At 43.1% G+C, this 17,397-nt stretch overlaps 1 protein-coding gene across 2 annotated transcripts; it reads left to right on the forward strand.

Moving 5' to 3' along the window:
* The first annotated feature begins 5,257 nt into the window (after positions 1-5,257).
* On the forward strand, positions 5,258-14,828 carry egr3 (early growth response 3). 2 transcript variants are annotated; one of them, XR_001965766.2, is made up of 3 exons: positions 5,258-5,780; positions 9,878-11,503; positions 14,191-14,828. XR_001965766.2 is itself a non-coding variant. In XM_018744147.2 (2 exons), exons 1-2 carry the CDS (start codon positions 5,618-5,620, stop codon positions 10,987-10,989), a joined length of 1,275 nt encoding a protein of 424 aa, XP_018599663.1. In that variant the 5' UTR covers positions 5,258-5,617; the 3' UTR covers positions 10,990-12,094. The 2 variants fall into 2 exon arrangements, 1 of the variants encoding a protein (XP_018599663.1); XM_018744147.2 differs by lacking the exon at positions 14,191-14,828 and having other exon boundaries at positions 9,878-12,094.
* The last annotated feature ends 2,569 nt before the right edge of the window (positions 14,829-17,397 follow it).

Raw genomic sequence — 17,397 nt, forward strand, 5'->3', positions numbered from 1 at the left:
ATTATGAAATGTGACAGAGGGCAATCGTTTCATAATCGTTTCTTAATTTATATAAATTATCTTATCATATCCCTTCCGGTAAGGAATAAGTAGCGTTCATTGCCTTGGGATATAATAACAACGAGGAACAGCCATTTGAATTGGCCTCTGTGCAGCTGGAAAAAAAAGCACAGCTGATTTGATTAGATACCCATAGCGGCTTTGTGTCTTTCCACACTGTATTGAAATCAGTCCGATAGCCATCTGGGATGGGCCACCGCTTCCATGGAATCCCCATGCAAACGAGCTGGGGAGCTCTGGTTAACGTGATGTAACTGATGGGCTATGATGGGGCTTCCAGTGACCATGTCCAGTCTAGCCAGGTTCCTCCTCTGTCGTCAGTGCCACCCACCAGCGCACATCAGCTGGACGCTTAATTGAGCTCAACATTGTAACAATTGCAATTAGAGGGCGTGGGGGGGAGGGGTGCTGGACCAATCTGCAGCAAGAGCGTACTACGGGGGGTCTCATCTTGAACACGTCTTTTGAGGGGAGAGGGCCAGCTGATTGGACAGCTCCTGGTTTGCAGCTGTGCCCGGGATATTGCCAAGTATGCAGGTGAACTGGTACTTATTGTGGCTGCCTGACTCTTTTCTCTTCGTTGCAGTTTGTCCACTGTGGATACAGTGCTTATTTCCTGTGAATGTCCTTTTAACGGGCGTCCGAGAGACATTCGTAGGTATGTGGAAAAGTGAGATGTTGCAAGGTTTGAAATAAAATAGTTGTATGTCAGATGGAAAACACTCTTACCAAATGAATTTCTTGGCAGTATTGTGTAATATTTAGACTCTGACACCTACACAGTGATTTGTCACTGGGCTTGAAGAGGCCTATATTTCTTATTTCATTGAGTCACCATGTGTAACCATTATTGCCTATTTCTGTTCTCATGACTTTGCAGTTTACATTGCTCCTACTGGTCTTGGTATTTTTACATTCTATTAGTATCATCATTTTATTTGTATTGTTTGGTTAACAGATATTTTGAATCAATATACTTAAAGATTATCACTTCACTGTTTATACAGCACAATATTTAGCAGTTCACGGATAAGTACCTTCCCCAAGAGTACACCAGTTGCCCATTTCATATGTGAACCTGCAATCATTTGGTTACACGTCCAGTTCCTTAACCACTACACAACCTGCTCTCTTAGAATTATGGCTTCATTGGTCAACAAAGTCAACAGAGGCTTGAATTTTAAATAAAGCTAAGGGCTAACCGTAGAGTAGAATAACTGAATTCAGTCCTTAGGCCCGTAAATGAAAAAATTGCATTGAATCTTCCAATCACATTTTGTTTTTTGTGGGGAAAAGAGAATGGGATAACATGATTATTAAAGTGTAATTTTACAAGATTCATAGCAGTTCACAACGGATGTTGAAAGTACAGTACGTCTGTCTGTGTGCTGCATATGCGAAGAAATGGAAAATGAACTGTTTGCTTGTGGAAAAAGCACCTCTCTGTCTGATCCTCTTTTTTTAGTATATATCATTAAGCGTCAGGTTTCATTTTCTGTGTCACCATGTGACAGTTCCCCTGGGGCGATTGCTGTTTGCTCTTTGACTTCCACATTGGCGCTGCCTTTTATTAAAATGGTATTGGCTGTATTTCACAGTGGATCTGTATCAGTGCAGAAGCTCAGTCCTCTGTAATAATGACAAAGACAGGCTGACATTCGCAGTAGGCCATTGCAGGATCACTATACACACTGAAGGACACAGCGCTCAGATGATGTGCTTCACTTAAGGAAAGGTATGTCTGACCCCCCCGGGGTAAAGGGCTTGAGGGAACCCCTCGTATGACAAATGATCCTGCTTTGCTCATTCCTCACCTACACAGTGCACCTCCAGCCCAATTAGCAAGGTAGCCCTCAGGGGACTCCGGCTCGTTCGGTTTGCCACAGCCCCCATAAATGTCCCGCATTAGTCAGATTGTTTCCCACACAGCCAGTCCAGGAAAAAGGGATCTTTAAAAGGAATCCTTCAAATAAAACAGTTAAATTTCTCATCTGCGAACTGTTTAATTTCCCAAAAGATTGCATAGAAAAGGCAAAGTGCTGCAGTCAGCAGTTCTGTATTTACAAGAGACATTAGGGGAGACAAAGGGTGTGCAGGTGTTGCCACACGTTTGCACCTGAGCGGGGCCAAACATCTGGAAAGGACGGTGTCACGCGGAGGGGGGTTGGTCAGATGACAAGCTCTCCAATAACACTGGACCAGTCCCTGGTAGCAGTTCATGTGTGTTGGAGAAATGGTGTATATTTACTCCCACTGCCCTCCTCTGTTGCTCGCTCCTCTGTATCTGGTCCTTTGTTGATGTCTTCTGCTCAGTCTAAAGCATATCGGAATGGGATGGAAAAGCTTACTGACTTAAGCTCCTTAGGCCTCTTGGATGTGGACTTGCTAGTCGTATTATTACTCCAACCAAATCGCAGGGGTTTAATTCAGCTTTTTTAACTGTCATGCATGTGCATGGCTGTGTCCTGATGAGTATCAGTCAATTTAAAGAAAAGAAAAAACAACCCTGTTTAATTCCATTATAAAATAATCTTCAAAAATATATTGCTGAATAGAGGACTTGTATTATAAACAAATACTTAAGCAGTTTTTTAAATATGTATATACTTTTCTATTTTAGCAGTTACATGTAAATATTGAGTAATAAATATTCTCTCTCTCTCTCTCTCTCTCTCTGCTTACATCCGATGAAACTGAACCCCTCTGGGTTCAGGTGACTGCAGTCTGGAAGCTAAAGTGTAAAAACCATGTGAGCGCCGCTGACTGACCGGATGTTCAACAGGTCACATCCGGCACCATCGATCAGTTTTCGGCCGACTGTAGAAAAGGCGGTGACTGTAACAGGCTCAGGTGTGCTGCTTTGCTCCGGACAGTCAGTGGGTAGCAAAGTACTGTAATTTCTCACTAGATGTGGTCTTTTCAGCCAGACGTGTACTTAAAAGCAGCATTTAGAGTCAAAATCGTTGTGTAATCATGGAGGTGTACTGTATATTTGTATTTTTTCTTCAGTTAAACTTCACTATTAGTAGTAGCGCTAGCAGTTGCGGTAGCGATGGTAGCAGCAGCATTGCCGTGATGATGAGGTTATAACTAAGTATGACAAGTTCTTGAATTTAAGAAGAAGAGTCTCCACTCGCGAGTCCGGAGGACTTTCCCTGCTGCTATTAAAAGCATACGGCAGCAACAAAGTCAATAACTACAAACACGAGACCCCGCTTCCCATTGCGAATATATTATTTTTAAAAGAAACAGATAAGATGTTTTCTCTCTCTGGTTTCCAAACTGGTGAAATTCGACCCATGACGTCTCGCCCTCTGCGGTTCCTTTAATGGCTGTGGGTTCCGATGTCTTTTCCACTTTGCCGTTTGCTTAACCGGAACTTCGCTAACCAAATACAGAAAGGGAGGGGCGGAGCCGGATCCTGGCCTTATTTGGAGTTTCCACTTCGGCCGCGCGCCCGGCTCTCGCGGCTCGAGTCAGGGTCCGCTCGTCCGCCGTGCGCGTGCAGTTGACCGGCGGCGAGTTGTCCGGAACGCGGTGCTCGTCGTCAGATTTTAGAAACGAGTTCGCTTCACGGGAGCATGTTTATGCACCGTTTGCTCTTGAGCAAGCGCGCCCACTGCGCTGTATATTCTAACGCCTCCACGGCGAGGAAAACCTGTTGGAAGGAGAACACTTTGAAAACTCCCAAATTTGCCAAATGCCTGCCTGCTGAATACAGTGAACGAAGTCACGGAAAGGCTTAAAGGCAGTAACAAATCATGGCGTGTTTTATACGACAGGTGAACACGGAGGCACGGAGTGTTTTCTGTTAGCCTGCCAGGGCAGGGGGGGTTGTGGAGAGGTCCCGCTTCCTCACTGGAGCCAGAAGTTTCCCCCGGAGCAGGAGACGCGAGTGTAACAAGTGCAGCAGCCCGGCCGTGAGCTGCACACAGTGACCAAATGTGCGCGGAGGACGCTGGAGTGTCTGCCAGGCCCAAGTCAGTCATCTAGTGATCCGTCCTCCTGAGGTGATTTAGAAGTGCGCTGCAGTGTGCTGTATTCCCTGGTTGAAGCCTTGTTGGAAACCACCCTCATATTCATTCTTTACCTCCTATTATTAGACTTTGTATGGTGCGATGGATGCGGAGCCTTTTTTGGTTAGCAAACACCCCTACGCGTTCATTCTAGAGCAAACAAACAAACAAACAAATCTGAACGTGCCCGGTTCGAATCCCGCTCCTGCTGTAGTACCCTTGATCAAGATCCTTAGACTAGTGAGATGCTACAGTAAGAATACCCTGCTGGATAAATGGATAAATCATTATAAATTTAATTAGCCTTGTAAATCGCCCTACACAAAGAAATCGGAAAAAGGAAGCCGGTACAATATTAAGAATAATAATCCAAATTCCTGTTGTGTGGGCCTATTTTTGGAATCCATTTATAGAAAGGTCGTCGAATATATTTTGAAGTTGCCATTGATACCGTCGCGGCTACATTGATGGGGTTTGACTACATGAATCCATCATTTTATTATGAGTTAAAGGAGCGGCAGTAATCCGCTGCATGATTTCCTTACCAGCTTTTATTTTATTACATGCTTCTATTTTACTAACAGCTTCGCTGTTCTTCCTGACATAGTAGTGCCATGTAATAAACATTTCTAGACCATTATAAGTTCACCATTGTTTTTAACATTCAGTTGGTGAAGTCCGCCAAATCCGTAGGTCAAAAAGTTTGAGTGTGAATGGTGTGTGTATCCCATTGTATCCCGTTTCTTCAGTGGACATTCCGTACACTTTTGTCTCAGTCAAAGTAACATCAGTTTGCTCACAACAAAAGACAGTCAAGCACACTGTAATGTTTTTGCAGATCCTATGTATGTGGAGTCTGTATCTTGTATCTGTGAGTTATGAATGTGTGCGCTTCGGCACCAGAAAAACAACCGCTATCTAACTTGGCAGGTGCATGTAACCCGCGAGGGCTCATAAGGAAACCCATAAATCAGAGAGGAGATCAGCGCAGGCAGGTGCGCTTCGCTGCCCCGAGCAGCAGCCCGCTGCTCTCACACCGTCTTCCTGCTGCCGAGTCTAATGTTCCACTATGAGGAGCTTCCATTGGTGACGTGAGCTGCGCCGTCTCGCTTTGTGTGTCCTTAAATGGTCATCTACGTCACAGCTCTGTTCCGTCCCACTATTTAATACGAGCAAAGCGTTGGAGTTCCCTGTCTGAGCAATACACCGAGCGGCGCAGCACTTGTTCAACCAACACGACCGCTCCATTGATCAACAGACTTTTAAAAAACAACACCAACAAGCAAATAATTACCTCTGAAGAAATTAACTTTTAAAAAATATCAACTATATAGTACATTTCGACAACAAAGAGAATTCAGCGCCGCGCTCGTAAAGAACTTCTATTGGATACAATATCACCTGGATTTTTTTCTTTCCTTTCTTTCCTTCATCTGTGTTAGTGGTTTTACAGATCGCACTTCATCATCGTGCTGTCAGTCGGAGAAGAACCCCGCTGTATCTGTACGGATACACACGCGCTCACGCTGATGACAGACTGAATGACTGCTATGACAGGGAAACTAGCGGACAAGCTCCCTCTTACCATGAGCAGTTTAATAAACACAATTCCCGAGAGCCTGTATCCCGAAGAGGACATTCCTACGTCTATGAACATTTTCACCAGCACGGATTCTATTTCTCACTATTCGCAGATGAACACAGGTAAGGATGGGTGGACGCTGAAGGGCGGCTGTTAAATCAATGCGACGTTTACGATGCGATGTCGGAATATTGTCAGGTGTGTACAGTAATGTGCGTGTGCCGTGATGTTGCGATGTGTGTGTGACTGCGGTGTGCGTCGCCCGAGCTCCGGAGCGCAGAAAAGGCAACAGTTGTCCGGAGTGCTGGAGAGCGCTGGAGCCGCCGACACCTGTTTGCGTTCCACCACCATGCGGTGCCTCCGCACTCCCTTTACCAGACGAGCTAGCCTACTGTACCGCATTTCGGTTTTACTTTTGCTTTCGAGATACTATTCATTTCGGACGCCTGAGGGCTGTTAGTACCCTGTAGTCAGGTACATCTAACAAGTGCAAAACCTGTGGAAGAACGTTATTAGCATTTTCATGACCTCCGCTTTTCTCCCTCCGTTATTCCAAACCCCCCAGTCAGTCAGTTCGCGTTTTATTGCGCGCCTTTATCTTGTCCGTTAAACTTGAGACCGTGCGCTCGCTTATATGTCGTTGTGACCTGTAGCTGTGAAAATGTTTGCTCTCACCGAATTTTTTAAAACACCATCACGCACAGAAATGTGCATCTTGATTCTGACACAGCGTTCAATTTGGCCCCTTTGTCAGTGGGTGTGTTTCGGTGTGTGCGCCCACACTGGTGCTGCTCCGTAGCTATGGATATTGGCAATAATGATACAAGTCGTGACACAAGTTTCTTCGACAAGTGACTACAGACAATCCATCCTAAACAAAGTGTCTACATATATTTACACTTAAACAGCACTGCTCACATTACCCGTGCCTAATTTAATCTGGCCGAACTGTGCCTGCCTATTTGAATGATGTTTTTCCATTTGCGCTAAAAATGTAATACTGCACATTGTACATCTGGTTTCCTGGATATTAATATCATACTGCAGTCTTGTACTTTCCTGGTACCTTTCTCCATCTTCCCGTTGTTCTCTGGTGGGCGGGTAAGTCCATTTCAAACTTTAGAGGCAGCCCGTAGGAACGGGCAACTTGAAATATACTGCGATGACAGTGTGTGTACATCATAAGAACGATGAGGGTATTTACAGTCCCGTACACACCAGGACAAGAAGAGGTTTTCACAACGGACTTTTGGCCCTTATGGTGATTAAGCCTCCAAATGCACACGGACAGTGCAGAGTCGTGTTAGTTAGTGAAGCACTGGCACTTGCCGATCATACAGTATTATCATTTCTCTTGAAACAATATCAGAGTCGTTTCTTGCTCTCAACACACGTGCAAGCGTCGCGTTGCTTTACAATGAATCAATGTTCCAATTTTCTGAACAAAAATTGTTTCGGCCCCTTCATATTAATTTCATTATTTTAGCGCGATTACATTTGCTGTGAAATTCAGTTTTAAGTATGTTCTGTGTCGTATTCGAGAAATTTAAACAGAAAAGTTTAGTCACGGACGAATGATAATAAATTAGTAATGATTTCATGATGAAATTCAGGGAGTGTTTTTTGTGTGATGCAAAATTCGTCCGACCCGCGAACAATGCAGTGGGATGATGAAAAGTTCATTAGAATAAAGAAATGAATGAAGGTGCGAATAAAGGGATGACTGGAAATAAAGAAGGCAGAAAAGCGTTGGGGTGGCGGAAGAGAAAGACGTTGGAAAAAGTCCCACCGTATAATATAAACACACAAGTCTGCGTCTCTGGACGAAAAGAGCGTCAGCCGCGTGTGTGTGCGGTATCGTACCTGTGGTCCACTACTTCTTAGCGCAGTTTTAGCCCAAGCCTCAGTTATTCATCCAAAAATTTTAACTTTAACTTGCATGACATGATTCATTTCAGTTCCAAGTGAGCGGAATCACGTGTAGGAATCGGTGTGGACGTGGCTCAGCGCTTCGCAAATTCGCTCGCAATTTGGCACATGATGATAATTTCTGGAGAAATTCATCGATGTTTTTCGTTTAAAATAGTCTGGGGACTGGACTCATTTTATCCCTAGAATGATGAGTAAAAGATGAATTAATTTACCGAATTGTGTACCTTCACGCCCAGCATCATTAAGGCTCGATTCAGCTGAAGTTCCAAGACAATGAATGAAGGACCAAACACGCCGGAGCTCTTTGTAACTAACGGGCCTTTTCTCTAACCTTTGTCATTGCGCTCTCCAGTCACCCCCCCCTCATAAACATGTGTAATACCTGTCTGCACGAGGGAAAAGATGCCATGTGATTTGTGTCGTGTCCTAAAGCACTCAGTAACTTGTACCACACCTGCACTGCACTGCACTGCACTGCACTCTACTCTCCTGTGTTTGTACCACCCACTGAAACAGTTGTTCCGTCGCTTCTTTGTCCGTGGGCCAGTAAGCAGCTTTTCTTTACTAAATGCCCTTGTCTTCTGCTGATTTTTTATCTTTTGAGCAAGAAATAATTGTTTGACCAGTTCCGTATATTTTTACACTTTGTTTAGTCAAGTTCTGTGTTCACTGAAATATGACTAGGTGTTGCTTTCTGTGGGAATATATTAATTATCTGAGAAAAACACGTCCCATATCCTCTTAGTAGGTATGTGATGTCTGACAAGGGCTCCATACTTCAGTACTTCATATCAGCCTGTATCGCTTATTCATATGTATCATAACTTAATTTATCTTCTTCATGCTCAGTATCACTTCCAAAAGAGGTTTTTTTTTTTTTTTTTTAATTTAGTGTAATAAGACCTTAAAGTGTGTTAATTCAGTTTTTTTTAACTGTTACAAGTGTCAGGCTGACATTGAGCTGCATGGTCAGTTTTTTTTTTTTCCCCCCATCATTTAATGCATTTATTAGTTTATTTAAGTTTATGGTATTTCAACGGGGGGTAAAAAAAATCACAAGACACACAGCAAATTCCTAAAATCTCAAGGTTTTCTCAAATACCCAATGTGTTGGATAAATACTGCGGACTGTATGCAATTGTGGTTTTGTTTGTTTCGTTGTGCTTTCCACTTAGCCAAGTTTTGGTAAACAGATAGTAATTACCGTGTCTGGATATATAAGTGGTGCCAGAGTAAAATTTACTGCTATGTAAAAGCTGGTATCTGCGGAGGTGTGACTATCATAAAGAATTTAACACACTAAGAGGTATCCAAAGATAGTCCACATGAGCAATAGGCTGTACTGTACACCCATGTTCCCAACCCATAGTGTGCTGCAAATATACAAGAATAGATGTCCAAATTTAGCTGGGAATGATGTGAGAGCACTGTGAAATATATACAATAATAATCATGCACTGGATGTCTTGTGAGTACCATAAAAAAATGACTTTGCTTGTGCAACAATGTACCAGTGATGTGTTTTTTTTTTTAAATTATTATTTTGATATCGAAAGTTGCAAAGATAATACAAAATCAGTAGTATTTTCATCATTTTATATGTTGCCCTGGCACACCTCTCTAAATGGAGCAAAGCTGAGTCCTCAGTTCTACTAGGTACCCTTGGAGAAAAAAGAATTAGTGGATGGGGCGTGTTATGGAAATTCTGGCTGTGTTACAGTAGGGACAGTCCTACCTGGAGTGTAGCACCAGTCACTCGAAGTGACAGCAGTGGCGTTCGCCTGGCGCCCCATTGGGAAGGAATCTCGGCTCGTAACGAAATGTGGCCGTCGTCCTGAAAGCGGTGAGGCAACTGGATCGTAGGGGGTGTTTAGATTTTGATTTATGTGCGCTCGCGGGATCTGAGTGAGGAAACTTTCACAGCAACACAAGCAGTGTCTTCGGGTTGGACTTCGGCGATACGCTTGCAGGTCTGTAAGTGATCACATTTTGGCGTATAGTTACTATTTTAAATTTGAAATGAAAAACTTTTCTTGATGTTGACTCATAACAAGAATACAGCTGTGTCTGGGAAACATGGAAGATTTTCATTGCTTTTTCGATCAACTGCTGACTTGTTTGAAGCCACGCAAGACTGTAGCAGCAGACTTTTTTATTCATTCATGTTGCCTTTTTACACATAGATTCCTTTTTTACTGGTGACTGATTTTCAGCAGCTGACCTGTGTTATTTTAGAGGATTAATGTGGTTCTTTACAGTTTGTTTTCATGTCCCTCCTGTGTTCCAGATAATATCATGGATTTGGGCATGGGCAGCGAGAAGAGCACAGCAGAACTCCAGTATGGCTCTGGCTTCCAGTCCAACCGCAGCGGACAAACGGTGACCTACTTGGGGAAGTTTGCCTTTGATACACCCCCCTCGGGTGGGATCGGAGGTTCTGGGTGGTGCTCGGACAACAATATCATCAGTCTGGTGAGCGCGGGCATCTTAGGCGTTTCCCCGTCGCCGGGCACCATCACCACACAGACCTCTGCATCTTCGGGCAGCATGGGCCCCCAGTCCTCAGAGCTGGAACAAGTCTACGGCGCACCCCTGCCCGCGTACTCCACTTGCAGTGACATGTACCAGGAGCAGGTTTCCTTTCACCACAGCCCGGTGGCCACCACCACCCCCCTACCCTACCCCGGTACTGACTATCACACCACCACCACCAAAACCTCCATGGACGGCAGCCTCTTCTCCATGATTCCCGATTACAACCTCTTCCACCACCAGGGGGAGGTTGGCGTGATGGAGCACAAGCCTTTCCAAACGATGGACCCCATCCGCCTCAACCCTCCACCCATCACTCCCCTGGAGACCATCCGGGCCTTCAAAGACAAGCAGCAGATCCATCCGGGTTTCATAGGCGGACAGCAGCACGCGACCCAGCACCACCAGCCCCCACAGACTCTAACCCTCAAGCCGATCCGGCCTCGGAAGTATCCGAACCGGCCAAGCAAGACACCGGTGCACGAGCGGCCACACGCGTGCCCGGCCGAGAACTGCGACCGGCGCTTCTCCCGCTCGGACGAGCTGACGCGCCACCTGCGCATCCACACGGGCCACAAGCCCTTCCAGTGCCGCATCTGTATGCGCTCCTTCAGCCGCAGCGACCATCTGACCACCCACATCCGCACCCACACGGGGGAGAAACCCTTCTCCTGTGAGTTCTGCGGCCGCAAGTTCGCCCGCAGCGACGAGCGCAAGCGGCACGCCAAGGTGCACCTCAAGCAGAAGGACAAGAAGCTGTCAGACAAGGGGAGCGGGGCGTCAACGAGCCACAGTTCTCCCCCCAGCTCCTGTGGCACCGCAGGAGCCAACACTGGGAGCATCATGACTGTTACCACCTGTGCTTAGGAGCCAAGCCCACCGTCTCTTTCGAGCAGACTGGAACCTGCTTTTGCAGTGAGACAAATATGGGACTCTCTCTTTCTCTCACTCTTTCTCTATCTCTCTTTCTTCCTCCCGCCGCTTTGTTTCCAGGTGATTTGTCCTCTCAATACCCAGGCAAACTCTTTTTGTTGCGCGACGGGGAAAAGGGGGAGATGAGTCAGTCCGCACAGAGCAGAGCGGAGAAACCCGAGGGTCAGGCTTCCTGTCTCCGATTGTACGCCAGTGGAAGACCACGGGCGGGGTTGAGGACGGCACGCCCCAGTGGCCTTGCACTGCTTTGTGGGCCGCGTCAGAGCCATGCGGAGACCAGTCTGATTTCGGCAGCTTTCATTTCATGTCTCCAGAAAACCCACAAAGAATCTGGAGTGGGGAGGGCGAGGAGCCAGAAAGACCAGTTTTGGCATAATAGGCAGATTGTAATGATATTGCTTAAAAAACAACAAACAAACAAACAAACAGAATAATTAACAGAAACAAGGTGAGCTATTCTTTGTACGTTAGGGCTATTTTGTGTTGTTTGACATGTTTTTTTTTTTTTTTTTTTTTGTTTTGTTTTTTGTTTCCGAAGTAAAGTGCATACTCTGGGTACAACTGATTCTACATAATTCACAAAACTTTTCTGATTGCCTGTCTTTGTGTTGAAAACTATGCTTCTAAAATATTTGTTTTAAAACATAATGTGCCAAACATGCAGTGTGATGATATATCCAATTTTACTTCTAAATTGTGCCTGGGAATAGCTAAAAATCCCGTGGATATGAATTGCGCTCAAGAGGCTGATTTTGTGGCTGATCTCTATGCCTTCTACATGAAAGCGCTCAGAGCTCTTTACATTTTAAATAGGTGTTACGTGTCCAGCTCACACCCTGAAAGCAGGGATGGTTGCTCATGTTTCCATTTACAATTCGTACAGAAGTGCCATCTCTGTTTATTGGTACCTGGTGTGTAAAAAGCTTTTGCTCTTTGACAAATTGCTGTCTTTTATTTGCCAATGAGAATCTTGAATTTTTGCAAACAACATAAAATTGTAGCCTAATTTAATAAGAATCATTGTGTTTTAAGACCGTCAGCTGTATCTAATGTCTGATTTTTCCTCATGGCCAGATTCAGAGATCCAGAGTAACTGTTGTCAGATTGCCCGGGTGTCATTGCCACTGCGCATCTATGTGATATTAAGAGAACAGAAGGAAGCTGTGACACAGAAAGATTTATGTTGCTTGAATCATCATCTCCAAAGGAAAATGTTTTTTTTTTTTTTTTTTTTACATATCTTGTTTTCATCACTTTGTATCTTTTTTCAGTTCTGAGAACTCCTCTTGGCTCCGTTCATGCGTATCTTAGGTACACTGCTAAATAGCCAGCATTAGACTGAAATACTCCAGCGAGTAAAACCAACTGCAGCCATGTTAAAAGAGACTGAATCTAACATATCTGCCACTGTATTGCAAATCAACAGAATCTGCAGATATGAAGAAAACTGAATTTTAAAGCCTTCATGTGCGTTAACTGTTGAGTGAAGCCCGCCAGCTATGCGCCTGCCTATTGAGACCTTCTTCGAGGAAAATGGTTCAGAAATTTTCCATGCAACTCCAAGCTATTAAAGACTAGGCAAGTGAGATGGTACTGGTTTTGCAGGGTATTGCCACGGTTACACTTCATGCTGGAAACATTGGGAGGAATTTTGAAAGACAAGATGAGGGATTGAGAATTTTTGTACAGACAGAAATACAGATATATTACTACAACTTTTATACCCAGAATGTAAAATGGTTGTCTTTAGTGTTAAACATTGTGTGCGCGCATATATATATATATATATATATATATATGTATATATATATATACATACATATGTATGTATGTATATAACTATACAAACACAACAAACTGACTGAATGTTTATAAGAACTGATTTCTTAAAATGCTTTTTTGACAAAGCAAAAATATTTGTACATAGAGTACGGAATGTTCTATGGTAATGAGTGTGTGTTTGCACAATGGACTAGGACCTGCCTCCCTAATACACAGCCAGGTGTACAGCACAGCTGCGTCCGAGTCAGCGTGGAGCATTGAGACAGTGTCAAACGTGGTGCGTTTTCTTTTATTTTTAAATCATCAGATGTTCTACGAAATGTAAATACAAAAACAAAGCCAACTGGAGATACACTGAATGAAGTGTTCATAAAATGAATAAACAAAAGAAATATTTGACAAATGCTTTTTGTGTATTTTAATTGCATGGTATTTGAAAAGCAGTCCCCTGCTGTGCTGAACTGTGCAGCCATGTGCCGTTTACTGAGTTTTGTTCTTGGAGACTGATGTAGGTACATTTTAGTTAATACCCCGGGTTACGGGCAGATTCTAGCAGTGTGGGCGGGGGACATTCCTAAACTTCGAACACGTGTTTGTCTTTGTTCACGTCGGTGAGAATAGTCCAAGTTCCGTAGCCTAGCTACACGCATGCCAAACCACTTTCCCTCATGCGCTGGCATAATGAAAGCAGTCGTTCTGCCGGGTCACCCGCAATATACATCGCCATGAGTGACGCACCAAAAAATCTGTTCTTTTGTGCTATGACATACATGTTGTAATGTGAACAGCTTTACGTAGCGTGTTTCTGAAATTTGATTTGATTCAGCCCTGATACGCTGTTCTCAATGCTCCATCCCTCAGAAGTGAGTGGTTTATGATCATGTTCTCTGTGCTGTCAGTTTTACTGCTTACCGACACCCTGTTGCGTTTCTGTTCGCCTTGTGTTGAGTTCAGGTGTCGAAGGGTCGCTAGTTGGCCCTAAATAAAGTCACATCGGATGGAGGCGTAAAAAATATTCCGTGGCCTATGTTAACACCACTGCTACACGCGTCCTTCCCAGTATTTTTTTCCCATTAATTTAAATGGCACAGCTACTCATTTCTTGCCGAACATTCGACCCACAAATGGTTTGTAGATGCAGGGGATTAGTAGGGTGCTATGCAATCAAATCAAAAACAATATTTAAATGCAAGAAGGACAACATTCAGCAAAAGCAACTGAGTATAAAACATGAATTAGAAGCTTAAAAATACAATGCTTACTATGATTTAGTTACAAAAACATGTCGCCTCAATTAACAAATACTGTCAGTGTGCATTTGCATTGAATGTTTTTTTTTTTTTTCCTTCTCAGTTTAATTACTGGCTCATCTGCAAAACTGTAAAGAGGAGGATGTTTAAAAATAACATTTGAACCAACGGGTGGCTTTCTACCTTGAAAATACCCCTGCAGGGGTGAGGGCTACGGGAGAGAGCTCGGCGAGGCGAGGGCACGAAGGCACCATCAAACGCATGCGTCCCTGTGGGTTCCCGCTCTCCTGCGCGAGCCGCGCTTCCTGGCAGGGCGCCATCTTGTCTCCAATTAACTGACTCCTGATGGCTCCGCACATCTTCTTCTCTTTCTTCATTTCAATGGATAAATGAATAACTCCGTCACATTGTCTTTGGTAGCCTACTCAACAAGTTAACGCTTTTTTTTCCATCGGTTATGTAAAAGCAGCGGCGGCTTTAGAAATTCTCAGCTTGAAGCACCTTCTTTATTTTATCTCTCCACTCCAGTGTCAATGCTTATTTCTACCGTCGCTTCATTCTTAATAAACTGAAAAGACATGTTCTATATGACTCTGTGTAGAATATGGCACTTTCTACAGTTGCAAAATTGAAACTCTTGAGTTACTTTTAACGCAGCATTATTTTCAAAGAATTTCAACACTGTAGAGAAGTTGACTTTTGGAAAAAAAAAAAAAATAAAGACAAAGTCATTGTCTTGTTACTGAGCAATTGTTATTGTCATTAAGCAATAACTAAGTTTTTTTTTGGTCTGTGCTGTAATTTGCTTTGGACCTAAAATTTTTTTAATGTCTTTTTAAATTTTATCCAGAATCATAACTCCCAAAATCAGTCACAATTGATTAGTTAGTAGTGTATTTCTGATTTAAATGTGTGCAGTGATTTCGGGAAGGAACTTCTAAATAGCTGAGACAGGTCTGGTTCTTAGGTGGAAAGGGCAAAAAGAATAATCCATATCAGTATGTTTTTGCTGTCTCAGTAGATTTCGTGTTGACTATCATCACGCCAGATTTGGGATGCTGTTTTAGCCTGTTATGGTTTGGAGTGATGTCTTTATTTCAGCTGCACTTATGGTGTGGAATACACCGCATTTTAGTAGAGCCTACTTTCCAAAATAGCTGCTGGCTTTTCTTTTTTTCAAACTTTCGCGCTTAGCCAAAAAGGTTCAGAAAGTGGGGCCAAGGAGTACCCGTATAAATAGAAAGGTCAGTTCTCACAGATCATATAGTCGGCCCAGTGGATTTGCCGCTTGCTGGTGAAGGCTACTGTTTTGATTTATGGAAAGGAATGTGGCTCAGCGTCGAAGGAGAACTGTGTTTAGGTAGTTTAGGTTGTGTACAGGGTGGAAGCTGATCTCAGAAAAGAAAAGAAAAATGCCAGAATGTTCCATCTGGCAGCCAAACTACCTGCCGTGTAGTTAAAGATGCAAAGGAGCTCTATGCAGCTGAGCCACTCTTTATATTTCAAATACTCGCGCTTCTTTTATAGCGGGTAGATACGAAATACATCTGCTGCGCCTAACCTACATCCCAAGAAGCAAAAAAAAAATATGTACTCGCCATTGTTTTTAGGCATGTCTTCTAAGGTTTCTCAAGTTTTATGTGCATAAGAATACATGACATTATATAATGAACACTGGAGATTTATATTCCTTCATTTTGCCACTTACATGCATCAGTACATGTCAGTGGTAAAAACAGATCAATGTATTATATTAATCATGCTGTGTACAAGTAAAAGTTCAGAAAATGCAAGGCGACCGAGTCAGCTGTTATCGACATGCAACTGGATTCAATATGGCTATTAAAAATAACAGAGCTCTGCTAGATAACATGCTTTCTCAAGTATGCTGGGAATCATAATCTGACATTAGCCGACAGTTTTCTTGCCCAAAATTTCCAAAAAAAAAACATATTTAGCGCTCTGCAGTCTATAGGGAATATGTTCACACCGTGATAATTTCTTCTGAACTACTTTATCCACGGCATGCACAATACCGAGATCAGAAATTAATAAGCGTTGTTGAAGAGCAGCAAATTGGTCTTGTTAGATTAAGACTTTTATTGAAGCGATTTCCATTTAAAAACAGCGATGGATTCAAAAAGAGGTGAATTTCATTGTGTAGAAGTTTGAGTTTTACAAGCACATCAGGTTATCATGAATACAGAGATAACTATGGTTTGCAGTTATACTTCATTTCTGAAAAGGAAAAACATCAAGGTGTGCGTGCGTGTGTGTATGTGCGTGTATACATATCATGGTGAAGAATGACTCTATTGTACTTATGATTCTGGACAAATGAAAAGCCTCAATAGAAAGCAAACTTACCTCTTCCTTCGTTTCTTCTTGGCCCCAACCTGACTGCTCACTGCTCAGTCCTGGCCCTGCGCCGGATCCCACAGACGTGTGCGTGTGCCAAACTGGGCTGCAAAGTTGGCTGATTAGGAATAACACAAAAACTGCACAGGATGAACCAGATGTAAATGTGACCTCGGTCCAGTGAAAGATACCGTCGGTCCTGTGCTGGTGTCCGTGTTTACCGTTTAATTTGACCTTCGGTTGAAGCTGTCTCTGCTCGACCTTTGGAGGCCGGAATGAACCTTCCACATATTAGCCTGAGTCCTAATGTGTGAACCCTTGTAAATGTGTAAACGACATGTCTCATCGCATCCATTTGAACCAGAGCCAGAGAAAACCAAATGAACGATCATCACATCGGAGAAGGCGGCATCTCTTTTTTGAAATCGGTCAGTTAGTCAACACCGATTGCCGATTTCACTGCCCCGGTGCGAAGTTACTTTATTCAGTGAAAAAACATGCTGCACCTTTTTTCCCGCCAAGATTTGGATTCTTTCACGTTTAAAATATTTTCCTTAATTAAAGAAATCCTCTTTGCATGTCACTGCACGAAAAGGTTTCTAACATCATTAGCATCAGCCAGCAGGACCAAAAGGTTGGGCTAAATAATTTCATTTTGCATGGTGATAAGGAAAGGATTATTTATAGAAAAAAATAAAAAAACAAAGTTTTGTTAAACGAACTTTAACAAAAATGCAATCTTTTTAAGGAAATTTGGTAATTGCAGCAGAATTTAAATTTTTCTTTTAAGGGTACAAAACATCTTGTTATAGATTGTGTGAATATTTTTACTTGATTGCTTTCATTTTTATTACCTTATAATAAGGTAAAATGTGCTCAGATACATCCTGTTGACTCTGAATATTGTAATTAAGTTTATTATTATTAATATTATTATTTTGTGGAAGGGTGA

The sequence above is a fragment of the Scleropages formosus genome, chromosome 12 (genome assembly GCF_900964775.1).
Source record: "Scleropages formosus chromosome 12, fSclFor1.1, whole genome shotgun sequence".
NCBI classification, from domain to species: domain Eukaryota; kingdom Metazoa; phylum Chordata; class Actinopteri; order Osteoglossiformes; family Osteoglossidae; genus Scleropages; species Scleropages formosus.